Source organism: Mirounga angustirostris, unplaced genomic scaffold, assembly GCF_029215605.1.
Source record: "Mirounga angustirostris isolate CCGP_5_RB_7025 unplaced genomic scaffold, mMirAng1.0.hap1 SCAF_17, whole genome shotgun sequence".
In the NCBI taxonomy this organism is placed as follows: domain Eukaryota; kingdom Metazoa; phylum Chordata; class Mammalia; order Carnivora; family Phocidae; genus Mirounga; species Mirounga angustirostris.
The window spans coordinates 16240511-16254788 of record NW_026991725.1 but is presented as its reverse complement, the minus strand read 5'-3'; the positions used below and the strand labels follow the sequence as shown (position 1 = coordinate 16254788).

General features: G+C 41.0%; 1 protein-coding gene across 1 annotated transcript in view; it reads left to right on the top strand.

Annotated features, from left to right (window-relative positions):
- Window positions 1-14278, top strand: part of ANKFN1 (ankyrin repeat and fibronectin type III domain containing 1) — a 156138-nt gene that overhangs the window by 27319 nt on the left and 114541 nt on the right. Inside the window, exons 4-5 of the mRNA XM_045889204.2 lie at window positions 3566-3760; window positions 5525-5638. Of these exons, the coding sequence (XP_045745160.2) occupies window positions 3566-3760; window positions 5525-5638 (309 nt within the window). The remainder of the gene's footprint in view (window positions 1-3565; window positions 3761-5524; window positions 5639-14278) is intronic.

The following is a 14278-nucleotide window of genomic DNA, read 5'->3' as shown; positions in this document are numbered from 1 at the left end:
AAGGGGAAGGGAACCAAGAGAAAGAGAAGTGGATGGGCAGGAGAACCAATCATATGATAGACATAGCCTTTCTAGTTTCTCTGTCCAACCAGCCACCCAAAATGAGCTCATCAGCCTCGGGCCAAATCGATAGCAATTAGAAAATTGCAATACATAAATACGGGGTTAATTTGCATTCCATTTGGTTTAGAGGAAGTTCCTTGGGTTCTTTAAGGTTTTTAAGAAAATCTTGGATAATAATCTCCCCTACTTGGGTCTTGGTTTCTTCAGCTTTATAACAGGTGAGTTAAAAAAATAAAAATAAGGGGGTTAAAATGTTCTCATTCTGCGGTGGCAAAAATAGGAAGGGGGCTCTCAGAATAGTGTGCAAGGTGTCAAAAAGCCTAAACTTCCCACCATCACTCAAGATAAAATGAAACAGTCTAATATAATCATCGTATTGCTTCTGCTTAAAATATATTAACCCACTTTGCTAGGTTGATTATCTCATACTGAACAGATGCGACTCTTGGCAGTTATATAGGTCATTAATAATAGGGAGAAAAATGATTACTTTGTAAGTCAGCTGATTTGGTAGTCGATAAAGAAAATCTTTCAAAAGAGAGTGTTTTAATAAGCTATTAAAAAATCCATAGGAAAAAAAAATAATAAACGTTTTGCTAGGTGAAATGGTTGGAAACCACTGGCTCAGTTAGTGTTTCTTCTACTTGTCCATGGAATTACCTCTAGCAACAGAGGCAAGTGAGTGTGTTCTCAGGGGTACCTGGGGACTTAGCCTGGAAAAAAAAGGGGGGGGGCAGATTTCTATAAAGTTCCTCTTTTTTTTTTTTTTTAAGCTTTCAATTTTGGGGAAATTTTTCCATTCTCCACCGGAAGTGTTTGTTTTGATTTCTAAATAATATGCTTTCACCAAAATCTGTATGGAGAAACTGATGCCCCAGGAAGATGCCCATATTCATTCTGTGGTTCCAGAGATGCCCACTGCACCTCCCCCCGCCCACCAGCATATTATGTTGGTGTTTAGGCATCCCAGTTTGAGAAGCACAAGGATCTTGGTGATCTTGGAAGATTCACCTGGCTATAAAATTGAATAGGTTTCCCCTTAGCCTCTGAAGAGGCAACATGCTTTACCTTAAAGATGTAGAATCCCTTCACCACTACAACACAAACAGCATTAAGGCCCCAGCCTCGGAGGAAAGGGAAAGTGTAGAAACAAAGCACGTTGTGCTAAGGAAAGCAGGAAAAATTTCAGGGGGAGCCAAGCATAGCTCAGGAGAAGCTGTCCATCTGAAATGCCACCTGGAATTCACACCAGTAATAACTGTTGTGGATATAAAAATTAATAGGGGGGATTTCATAGTATTAGAAAAATTTATTTTTATAAATCATATGTCTATCACCCAAGTGTTGACGCATGCATGCAACTCAAACATCAGGCTTACAATAAAAAGCTCACTGAATGACTTAGCAAGGACAATTCCCCCATTTTCTCTATAATTTGGAGTGGGAGAAGGAGGGGGGCCGTGGGTAGAGGGTGCAGTTACTGGGTCAATTAATCAACCTGAGAACTGTGACACAAACCCTGACGCCTAACCTATGTCTAAAAATACACAAATGTATACGAATTTGTTTTCAACTGTCAATGCCTATATTTAGGACCTTCCCAGCAAGGCTATAATGAGACTGTGTTTGAGGCCTTCAGTCATAGCAGACTCTACCATTAATCTGAAGTTAGTTAAATTAACAGCATTTAGTACTGACTTGTCAATCTCACTGCTCCAGGAAATTGCACCTTGAGGCTACTAATATTGCCAATTTTTCCACTGGAGTATGCGCCCGCGTTTGTGTATGTGTATTTTTTTTCTCCAGAGCCTCCGCGTTCATACGCCATCATTGCTTCCCTACGTCCACAGCACTTATATTATCATTTATTCTGGCCTCCTTTAGCCTTCCCGGGGGATTCTGCATAGTGTAGCTGCTCAGTGAAAGAGTTTTTTAGCTTTATATTTATTTGTTTATTTTTCTGTCATGGCTCATGACTGAGGCTTTAAAAAAAAGTGTGACGGTATTCAGAGGACATGATTGACTGCTAGAGCAACACTCATTAGCCATGAGAAACCTGCAGCAAAACACAGTCCTGAGTGTTCTAAACAGCAACTTGAAAAAGAAAGAAAAAAAGAAAGAAAAAGAAAGAAAAAAGACTCGACTAATTTTTCATTGACCTCATCTGTAAATAAATTGAGACTGATGGTGAGCAGGGGCAATAATAAATTAGTATTCATTTCCTGTAATTAATGCAAACATGCCTATGAACACAGAGAATATGAATATATTACCACCTAATTTCCATTTCAGAATGCACCTAACAAATTTTCACTTATCTTCGTAATATTTTCCCCCCTTAATTAGAAGAATGAAATGTTTGGATTTTTTTCCCACCCCCAGGGGAATACTGGTTTGGTCACACAGAGTATCAACCACACGTTGGTGACAGAGCAGCGGAGCTTGGTTCTGATCTGTGCTGTTCTTTGCATGGTTCCCTTCCACACGCCCGTGCTGAGGCTGTTGCCCCCTTACCACTAACCAGGGAGGGCTCCTCCCAAGTGACCGAGGGACCACCGAGGCAGCCCTCCAATGTATAGGAGCCATGAGGAAACCCCAAGAAGCAGCTTCCCAACCTGACACACGAATGTGAAGCATTCTGTCACTGTCACGAACGTTCACTCCCACAAGGGCGGGGTCAGATGAACCAGCACGATGTGAATTTCGTGGAGATGCCAAGTATGGAGTAAAACAGAAATATCAAACTATATAATCTCTGTCAGCAAGAGGAGTAGTTGAACTTGCTGTTGTTGAGAATGGGCATCTCCAGAGACCATTCATTCCTTCCTTGAGATCACGATCAGAGATGGAATTGATAGATCATAGTCTGATCACACCCAGTCATCAGAACTCACTAGCGTAACTGTGGCAGTGGGAGTGGGACACTTCGTCAGCAATAAATAAATTGGTTAATTATAACAGAATTACGCCACTAAGACGTATGTACAGAAATGTCTGTGAGCTGGCAGAATGTGATAAGAGCAGAACATTCGAATCAGATTCTACCAAAAAAAAAAAAAAAGGACCAAACAACTTTAACGGAATGCAGCTTGCCTCGTGGATGCCTTTTCCTACGACCTTCCTAGCCCTCCAGAGCTTTTGGCCCTAAGTGTTTGTCTTTGTAAAGATCATGGAAACAACTGTGTGCAATCTGGGTGAGAAGTGGTCCTCATGGGTACTTGATGGTGGAATTCTAATGAACTGTGCTAGGCAGCTATTTGGGGTGCATATGACAAGAGGGCCCCAGAGCAATGAAAAGTATCTTAAATTGATGGACTTACCATTTAAGCTAGTTGTCAATGTCACCACTTAGACCTTGTCAGGATAAGTCAGTTAATAAGGAACATAGATCCCACTTACCCTGGGGCATTTTTTAAACCCCAGAGTCAACTCTTAACTCCCATGCCCTCGAAGCAGCGTTTCCCCAGAAAGAGAAAGGAGTCACCCATGTCTTTCCCTGCAGTTGTCAGCCTGGAAAGCCGAGCAATGCACCTCGCCACACTGGTGCAGGAAGCCCAGCAGAGGGTGAGTGAACTGTCTGCCCAGGTGGAGAACGAAGGACCCAGTCTGGACAACACAGAGAAAGAGAAACAGCTGAAAGCGTGGGAGTGGAGGTGTCGGCTCTACAGACGCATGAGGACCGGCTTCGAGCACGCCAGTGAGTATAAGCAGAGGACTTCTGCATGTAACTAGAAGCCAGATTGGTTGGAGACAGCCAGGCCTTCTTTTACTGATTTTTTTTTTCAACTCTGCTCCAGGGTCATGGATGGCCGTTGTCAGCCTATTTGGAGTGAGGGCTCTGGGCAGCTGTAAAAGGATCTTTTGTCTTGCTTGATTTTCTGGCTCCCGATAGGTTCTCTGACCACAGCCATGAGGCTTCAGTGCTGCTGGCCTCTCTCCACCGTGTCACACTCATCTAGCACTTTCCACCCGATACGCCCTAATGCCTAATAACCTGGATGGTCTGATACCCTAAGTGGCTATATTTTGGGATGGGGAGGTGGAAAATATTTGTTTGCCTATTTGTCCAGTTTCTGCCTCCAACACAAGTTTAAGTTGTTTTCAACTCTACTGCATTTTTTTATAGAGAGCTTATATAAACCGACCTTTGGTTAATACAGGCCACAGAGGATAATCAGTCAGCCCCTGAATTATGCTTTGCCTGCACTTCCATTCTCTTCATCGATTCTTTTTTGTTAGTTTTAAGAAAAGCCTTGTTTCTGGATAATGCTCATTAGCACTGGAAGGTCCCTGATATAAAAAAGTATCAATTTCAAACTTGGGAAATATTAAAATCTTGTTCCAAAAGTAGATCTTATTTAAACAACACTTTAAAAAATTGGACTTGAGAATTTAAATATAAGGGAAAGATCAGTTCATTAGTTTGGAAATATCTGCCTCTGCTTTGTGCTATAGATAAAGACCAAAGGCAGTGAAAATCTTGTTCTCTGAAGCAGTTCTGTATACTAAGGATTGAATCTAAGCCTAATCCTTTCTCTTAAAGCAAACAGCTTAAGCAACATTAATGAAAGTTTGCTTTCAAAATTAACAATCTCTTCAGCAATGCTGATACATGGGTTGTTTTTTTTTTTTAAAAAGAGATATTTGGCAATTGTTTTAATAAATGCATTTGCAATTGTGCCTCATTTAGGACAGATTACTACTAGAAGCAGTCATAGTTTTAGATGTACTGCCATTTGGGGGGTAATTTTCTAAATCACAAAACACCTTCTGGGTGTTAAGGAACACCTAGAACTATCAGGAGTCCTTTAAAACCCGAGGTTAATGGGCATGGCATTGGTCCGTGAATTCTCTCAGAAAACGTTACTTGATCTAATAGGAGGCAGCATGAGAGAAGGCAGGTCGGCATTCTATCCTGGGAAGAGCCCCAAATCAGGCATCCGAAGCCACAGGCCTTCGTCCTAGCTGTGTGTCTTTGCTGTGTCCTTGAACAAGTAGTGTGGCCTCTTTGGACGGCAGGTTCCTCATCCTAACTGGGCACATGCTCTACTTGCCTTTTCTACCCCACAGGGTTGCAAAAAGGCTCCAATGAAATGATTTCCATGGAAGTACTTTATGAAATGTAACAGCCTCTGTCAACAGCCGTTTCCAGCTAACACTTTCTGGCCTGCTCTCGGTTGGTCCAGGCCAATCTCCTGTTGTGTTTCCAGGATACTTTGGGAAGGCCTAACTGGTATTATTTACCCCTTCAGAAGATGTTCTGATGCTCAAATAAGACCACGATGGCAACAAATAAAGACCATTGAGACTTCTAATGAAAATGTTCAAAAGCAAAAGCTATAAGGCTCTACAAACAAATGTTTCCATAGTGTGTGTTTCAGGGTATCCTTTGAAGAGGCAGGAACATTGTCTAAAAAGGATTTGCGATGTTAAGATCCTTACGTTTTTCCTTCTGTCCCAGGAGCCCCTGAGGTGCCAGCCAGCGCCTGCCTCATGGTGACCAGCAGCACCGCGCTCACCGTCAGCTTTCAGGAGCCTCTTAGTGTCAACGCAGCAGTAGTAACCAGATACAAAGGTACCAGACTCCAGGTTTTTGTTTCATTGCTGCTTCTTAAAAAACAATCCATTGTTTGGGGATCAGCTGTGCATTTTGTATGTTTGTTTTTCCTGCTGATAGGATTTTTTCTATCCCATGTACTTTTTGAGTTGAAATATTTCCATAGGCACTCATGTACAGAGCAAAAGTTAATAAGTCACTGAAAGGATGGACCACAGGGCCAGGCTGTCATTATTCCAAGCCCCTCTGAAATATTATTAACTCCCAACTTCTTGTTGGAAAGGGCCTGTTTTGTGCATAGCATAGGGTTGAGGACAGGACTAAGTAGGGCACATGGAAGAATCAGCCTTGATCCAAGTTGCTCAGAGAGTGGGATATCACACATACTAAGTAGCAGGGCATATGAACTGATACCTGTAATAGCAGGTAACTAGGGTTAAGGATTTAAAAAAAAAAAAAAAAAACCAGATAAAGGACATTGGGGGTCAGAAAAGAAAGAGGGAGGTAACATGATAGATCAGAAAAGCCCCAAGGTGCAGGTGGCACTTGGCATTCAAGGATGGCTAGGATTTGGACCAGAAGATGCTGGGGAGAAGTAACGTCCAAGTGGAGAGAACGGTGGGCACAGTTTATACCTGTGAAGCAAGAACACGCTAGGACAGGCAGAAGAGAGCGAGGGAACCGTGGCTCCAGCGGAGGTGAGGGTTCATGAGAAGGCACAGTGAAATGTAAGAGCAGAGAGAGAAATGAGGGCAGGAGGCAGGGGCCCACCAAGCCTTGAATTCAAAATTAAGGAGTTTCGACATTGTTTGATGAGTTCTGCAGAACACTGAATAAGGCAGGACAGGATCAGAGGTAGACGGTGAAAGATTTGGCTGGCAAGACTGTGTATGAGGTACCGGAAGAGATGTGGGCCAGGAATAGGGAAGTAAGTCCAGCAGCTGGCCAGGAGAAACCATGACAGCCAATGCGGCAGAGGAGACAGACAGCAGAGTGACGCTGTGCTGAGAACAGCCAAGGCTACGGAGCGCCTACTGTATGCCGGGCACCAGGTCAAGCCATCCTCTGTACTAACTCCGTGCAATCTTCACAACCACCCTAGAAGTGGGCGCTGTGAGGATTTCCACTTTGTGGACGAGAGGACTAAGGCACTGAGGTTAAGGAATTTGCCTAAAGACACCAAGCAGAGCCAGAACTATCACATTATGTGGATTCTCAAATGGGGTGGACAAAAAAGAGCGAAATCGATTTTCCTGACTCAGGAGGACATATGGAAGTAGCCTGAACAGTCCTAAAACCTGATAAAGTCCTCCATGCATATATTCCAAGATGCCAGTCCACAAGGCAGAAGTCCTATGTCCATGTAGTGTATGAGCCTCCTGCCTCCTTCCCAGGGCCTATTCCCCGGGAGAATCTTCTAGGTCTGCAAAAATTACTCTGCCCACACCCTGTAGTTTTCTGAGGTGCTTGGAGTTTTCCAGGTAACTCCACTCTGTTTGTACCACCTTAGGTAAGGCAGCCTAGAGTTGGTTACCACTTTGGGTTTTCTGTATCAAAGAGAAGGCAGCCTGAGGGTACTAAGGACAAAAGACAAATGGAGCCACCAGGTTGGCCTCCCACAGCCATCCTTCGATACAGTTCTGATACTTTCTCTTGGTTGTCTGCTCTGCCAAGACGTCCTGAAATTCAGAGCTAGTGTTTTCAGGCAGTGTCAGACCTGGACATTTTCCTCTCTCTCTACCTCTCTCCAGCTCAGGGTTGTGATGAAGGGTTTCATCAGTGCTGCCAAACTCGACATTTTCTTCTTACATTTGATTAGTGAGCTATCGGGAGCTAATTTATCCAGACTGTCAGCTATTTAATACTCGACCATCATGCCAGCAAATTCTATCAGCATTCACATATTAACACGTCTCATCTCAGGAGATTTGTGTTTGGGTGGGGTTGAAACGAAAGCCACAAGTGGGTTCTGTTAGTGACTGGAGGGGATTAATTAAACATTATAAATAGAATTGTCTGTTGCATTATGGAGTAGGTTTCCTTGTGTTAATCTATAAGGTCATAAATTGAGTCCTTAACGTGACCACCCTCGGGGGTTATTAAAACAGCTGACTGCCTACTGTACCCAGAGACAGCAGGACAGTTTTTAATTCAGAGTTGAAGTAATTATTTAATCATGGAAATATTAGCAAAATTACCCTGAAACAAGGCTAATTATTTTGTTTGCTTTAAAAAAGAAGAAACAATCGAGAAATCCACAGAATGAAATGTCAGCTATCTAATTGGCTAGAGGGAAGGCTTAACCCTACAGTATTTAGGGTTTGGAAAACATCTCAAACTGCTCTCCAGAATTTCTGGGTTCATAAGACCTCAAGCCTGTTTGACAACTGGATGTTCTTCCCCCTTCATACCGAAGCCTGTGTTTCAAAGAAAATCTGAATCCTTCCGTTCCTCACGTGTGTACACTCAACTCATCAACATGTTCTGATTTTTTTAAGAGTTTATTGATATCCAGAAATCTTTTTAAGAGCATCTCTTTATAAGCCCTCTTTCAGGCCCAGGGGCCATGCGCCAGGCCAGTTGCCATCACAACTTGGACATTAAAGGCATCAGTTTCAGTTTAAAACCCAGAAACAGTTTTGAGTAAGACCCACTGGAGTTTTCTGCCTGCATCTTCCCTAAATGCAGGAAAATGGGGCTAAGAGAGTGACTGTTTCTAGATGTTTCTTCCTTGGATTCAAAGAGCCCTGGCGTCTTTTGGTCCCATCTCACCAATTTCCATGGCTTACAGAGCCAAACTAGAGTTGTTTCAAATGCTTTGATGCTTTGGACACTTGCCAGAACTTCATTCCGCAGCCCCCACCCCCACCCCCGCCCCGCCTTGGGTAACCTGTCTGCAGCTCCGGCAGAGGATATGTCATTTCTCTGCAGTCCCAGAGCAGAGAACATTTTCAAAAGTGATTTTGTTGCTCTTTGCCGGGTTGGAAATTGAAAGGAGAAAGTATCCTCTAACGGATGAAGTGCAGCATCTGTTTTCCATCCACAGGATGAATTCCTTTCTATCTTTATTTTAAAAGCAGGACTCGACATGGTCACCCTTCGGGGTTTGCCAATGAAGAGATGCTCCAGTAGCTGCCCCAGTGGGTGTGGGCAGTATGCTGGTTTGGGTGGTGCCCTTCCCCATCTCTTCTCACCTTGTTCTCTAACAGATTAGAAGCCACCACCCTAATTCCTTCCTACAAAGGCTTGTAATAGCAAAATATTTAACTGCTCTTCATTTGATGGCATTCTCTAAAAGAAAAAAAAAATTGAAAAGCATTTCTCCTTGCAGAGATTGCCAGGGGCTGGTAGTGTATCTGCTCCTGCAAAGACCAGGTGGTACTTCTACTAACCACCACCTCCAAATTCTTTCCCAGAAAGGAGGCCGAAGAATTCCAGAGAGATGTCCAGGGGCACTGCAGCTTCTAGGAGGGAGAGTCCACCATTTGTCCATGAAAATCCTTGGGGTCGACAATTTGTAATAACAGTGTGAACTTGACCATGACTTAATCATTTGGGCCATCTTTTCACAAGACTTAAGAAAAACCTGACTTCGTGGGGCTTGGGTGCACACTGCTTAGTATTTATATTATTTTTACCCCTTCTATTATTTTTCCCTCCTATACCTTGTAATTAGAGAAAAGTACATTGCATTAGAGACTATAATTCTTTTCCATGTTTAATTAATTGAAGAATTAGTCTGATCCTAAGCATGAGGTAGCTACCCTCATCACTAGATTGAAGTGATTCAATTTCAAAAAACAAAAGGATTTATCATTTTAGTTAGCCTGTTTGGGCAGGGTTGAGGCCAAAAGTTTACAGATGAGAAGCAATGAGGAGAGGCAGAAGATGTTATGTCCAAGGGACAGGAAACTCAGTGGGTTCACATTTTTTGCATGCAAGTAAAAATATGGAAATAAGTTCAGCAACTAAATGTATGATGAGGAAAAGCAGCACGTCCAGTGAGAGCAAGAGAATGGCAACACTACTCAAGTTTTTTCTTCTAAGCTGCCACAGGCTTTATAGGCCAGTTTTCGATTCCTCCCCTGGTTGCTGAGCTGTCAGGATCCAGCCAGTTGAGTCTTGCACCATCTTGTGAACCACCTTAAAACTCTTCTCCAATACAGTATGTTGTAAAGAATAGCCTTTTTGCATTTTCTTCATTTAGGAAAGTTTTTAACCCTCAAACAATACAGTACAGGTTATATAAAAGACAAAGTAAAAGATTTACCCTTCCCCCAATGTCCCATCCCTGTCACAGAACTAATCTGTTATGAGTTCCATGTATGTCCTTACAAATCCTTTCTTGATGCACGTACCCACATATATAAGCACACAGATGTATAGGTTTGTTTGTGTGCTAAAAATAATCATACTGTCTAATCCTACAACTAGATTTATTTTAAGATTTTATTTATTTATTTGAAAAAGAGAGCAAGAGCACAGAGGGAGAGTGAGAGAGAGAAGCAGACTCCACACTGAGTGGAGAGCCCCATGCAGAGCTCGATCCCAGAACCCTGAGATCACCACCCAAGCCAAAGGCAGACACTTAACCGACTGAGCCACCCAGGCACCCCTAGATTTATTTTTAATTCAGCAATGTATCATATATATCAAATATCTTTCTATGTCAGTGTGTTTGGATCTTCATTCTTTTTAATCACTGTACAGTATTCCTATTCCCTAGCTAGAGGTGCTATAATTTATCTAATCATTCTTCCACTGATAGACATAGGTTGTTTCCATTTTTTTTCCTATTATATAATACTGCAATCCTTGTATGTGTCTCTGTTTTACTTGGGCCAATATTTTCTTCTGGGATTAACTAGAAATGGAAAAGTTTATGCAGTCCCTTTCTTTGTCTCACTCACCTGTCTATAGCCATTGTTAACCTTAAAAATAAAACCATCAAAAAAACAGCAAACAAAAAACCCTCAGTCATTTCACCAGAAAAAAAAAAAAAAAAAAAGGTTTATTTAGCAACCATAGAGAGTTGCAACTCTTGCAAGTCGGGATAAGCAAGCTACAACAAGTCTAGGGAACAAAGGAGAACACCCTTCAAAGAGGAAAGGGGGCAGTTGGGTGGGGCTGTTATAAAACAAACTCTATTGGAGTAAAGTAGGAGTTGGAAGCATAGTGGTTTTTCACTGGTTGAGTTGTGAGGTCTCTGATTGGCTGTGCTGTTGCTGGGGCAAGAGAAAAACCTTTCTTCCTGCTTGGGTAATAAAGTAGTAGGTAAAGTACTATGGACTTTCAAGGTACATCTCTTCCTGTTGGGTCATTGACAATGAGTGGTAGGGTGTAAGGGCTCCCCCTTCTGGCCTCCCCAATCCATTTTAAATGGTGTTCCCTTTTATTAATTTTCACACCATACAGTAACTTTATAGTATATTTTAACATCTGGTAGGGCAAGTCCCTCCCCATGGTAATCTTTTTCAAAATGTCACAGTTGTTTGCACACATGTTCTCTTCCAAATGAATTTTAGAATTGGTTTGTCAAGTTTAATTTTCAAAATTGTACTGGGGTAGCATCATATTCCTAAATTAATTTGGAGAGAGCCTTTCCATCCAAGACCGGTCTTCCTAATCAAGTTGAATTTTATGTATTCAGGAAAGTTTCATAATTCTCTTATATGGGTCTTCTACACTTACTGTTAAGTTTCATGGGGTGGGGGGAGTCTATTTAACAGGTTTTATGGCTATTATGAATGATTCTCTTTTCAAGATTTATTCTCTAATTGGCTATTTGTGGGACAATAGAAGAGCAAGTGCTAGTTCAAAAGAAATCTTTCGTTGGTTGCTTTGCTGAACTCTCTTAGTAATGGTGAGGGGTTTTTTTTCTTTAGTAGATTGTCTTGCATCTTACGATTTTTTTTCACACCATCTTTAAGTAAGGATCATTTTGTCCTTCCCTTCTAGTACTTTTTATTCTTTCTCAGATCTTACTTCATTAACTAGAGTCAGTGTGGTTTCTAGTTCCCAGGACACTGTGTATAGTAAGTGGGACAGTAGATATCCTTCTCTCTTACCTGCTTTTGTCCACTTGCATCTAATATTTTACCATTAAGTGTGACGTCTAGGATAGGCTTCTGGTAGGTTACCTTTACCAATTAAGGAAGTTCCATGTGGATTATGATGAATGATATAGCGTTGAACATAATTTTTAAATCTCCACTGTGATCATGGTCCCTTTAGTATTTCAAAAGTCTTTCAGAATTATTGAACAACATTTGTCTATTTTATTGGTTTGTTTGAAGAATTAACTTTTCATTCATGAAACCTATTTCTTGTTTATCTTCTATTTTATTAATTTCTGGCTTTAGCTTTGCCAATTCCTGCTACTTTCTGTTGGTTTACTTTATTCTTTCTTTCCCAGTTTTTTGTTTTTGTTTTCGTTTTTTTTTTTTTTTTTTTTTTTTAGTTTGACAACTTAACTTACTGTTCCTTTATTTTTCTTGTTTTCTAGTCCATATATTTAAGGCTATAAATTTTCCCCTGACCACTACTTTGTCCACATCCAAAAAGTTTAAAGTGAGATGCTATAATCATCATTTATTTATAAATACTTTATCATTTCCACTTTAAGCAGGGTTTTTTGGCAAGCCATTTTAAACTTTTAAGTGGCCATATTTTTTTTTGCTATATTTTTAAGGTTAATTTCTAATTTTATCATACTAAGAAAATGTTTTAATATGTTCAGTACACTGTTGAGCTATTTTAAAACTCTTATTTGTAGCTAAATATGTACCATCGTTGGTGTTTGAAAAGAATGTGTAAACTCCACTGGGTATAAAGTGTGAATGTGTGTGTTGTTTAAATCCCTGTCTTTTTCTAAAGTGTTTGTCCCTTTGATCTTTGATCTCTGAGAAGCTGCTTTATTTGTCTTGCTTAATGCTCTTTGCTTCAGCTTCTATTTTGTCTGTAATTAACAGTGCTTTCTAGGTTTTCATTTGCCTGCTGCCTTTCTGTCTTCCTATTTTCATCCTTCCCATGACGTTTGAGAAACATTTATAAAGAGTATATAGTTAAACTGATTTACTCAAACTGCAAGTTTGTCTCTTTTTATATAACACTTTTTATTTTTTATTTTTGTCCAAAGTTATCTAAGAATGGGATTAAAAAACAAATTTGTACTAAAAGGCTTATAATAAAAAAAAATTCTTCTCCCCCTTCTCTTCAGAGCCAGCAGTTCTAATTCCTCCAGTTCTTATAATTCCCTGTCTACTTTCATTAATATGCTTCCATGGCTCTTTCTTGATGTAGAAATTGCAGGTCTTACGTATGCAGTTATAACGATAACAGAAAAGAATTTAACTCTCATAATACCACACTCACCTGCAGTTCCTTATTCTCTCCACTTAATTATATTTCCATTTTTAGTTAAGTCAACAATGTTTATACTATTATGAGTGTGGACGTTTTTGGTTGTTGTTGTTGTTTTAACTAAAATCCTGACTTTATTCAGATAACCTTAGTTTCCACCTGATGTCTCTCTCTTTTTTTTACGATTTTATTTATTTGAGAGAAAGAACGAGAGAGAGAGCATATGAACGGGAGGAGGGGCAGAGGGAGAGGAAAAGAGAGAATCCATCCGATGCAGACTCTACGCACTGACCACGGAGCCCAGCATGGGGCTCAATCTCATGGGGCCCCTGAGATCATGACCTGAGCCCAGATCAAGAGTTGGCTGTTCGGGCGCCTGGGTGGCTCAGTTGTTAAGCGACTGCCTTCGGCTCAGGTCATGATCCTGGAGTCCCGGGATCGAGTCCCGCATCGGGCTCCCTGCTCGGCAGGGAGTCTGCTTCTCCCTCTGACCTTCCTCCTTCTCATGCTCTCTGTCTCTCATTCTCTCTCTCTCAAATAAATAAATAAAATCTTTAAAAAAAAAAAAAAAGAGTTGGCTGTTCAACCGACTGAGCCACCCAAGTGACCCTGATGTCTATTTTTGTCCCAGGACCCCATCCAAGACCCCATATGACGTTTAGTTATCATATCTCCTTGAGCTCTTCTGGCTGACAGTTTCTCAGACTTTCCTTGTTTTTTGATGACCTTGACAATTTTGAGGAAGACTGTGCAGCTCTTTTGTAGAGTGTCCCTCTTTTGGATGTGACTGATATTCTTCTTCATGATTAGACTGGGGATATGGGTTTGGTGGCAGAAGACCACAGAGGTAGTTTTAGCCATTTTCATGCCATCATATCAAGAGTACATGCTCCCAATATGACTCATCACTGTTGATGCTGACCTTGTTCACCTGGCTGAGGTGGTGTTTGTCTGGCTTCTCCACTGTAAATTTATGCTTTAACCCCTTCCATCCTGTATTCTTTGGGAGGAAGTCACTATGTGTGGCCCACACTGAGTGTGTAAGTTTTGACATTGCAATGTCAAATAGTGTACTGTGATTATATTTCCTTACCTATATATTTTCCTCAAATCTCTAATTGCCTCTTTTCTCTTTCCTACCCTACTTTGCCATTATCATATTCAAAATTTGTTTCAAATAATCCTTTCAGAGTAGTACCTGTTTTCCCTCCTCAACTACTAGCTATTCACGTTCCACTATATAATAATAACTCATTGGGTTTGCATTAAGGAAATGCAAATTAAGACCACAATGAA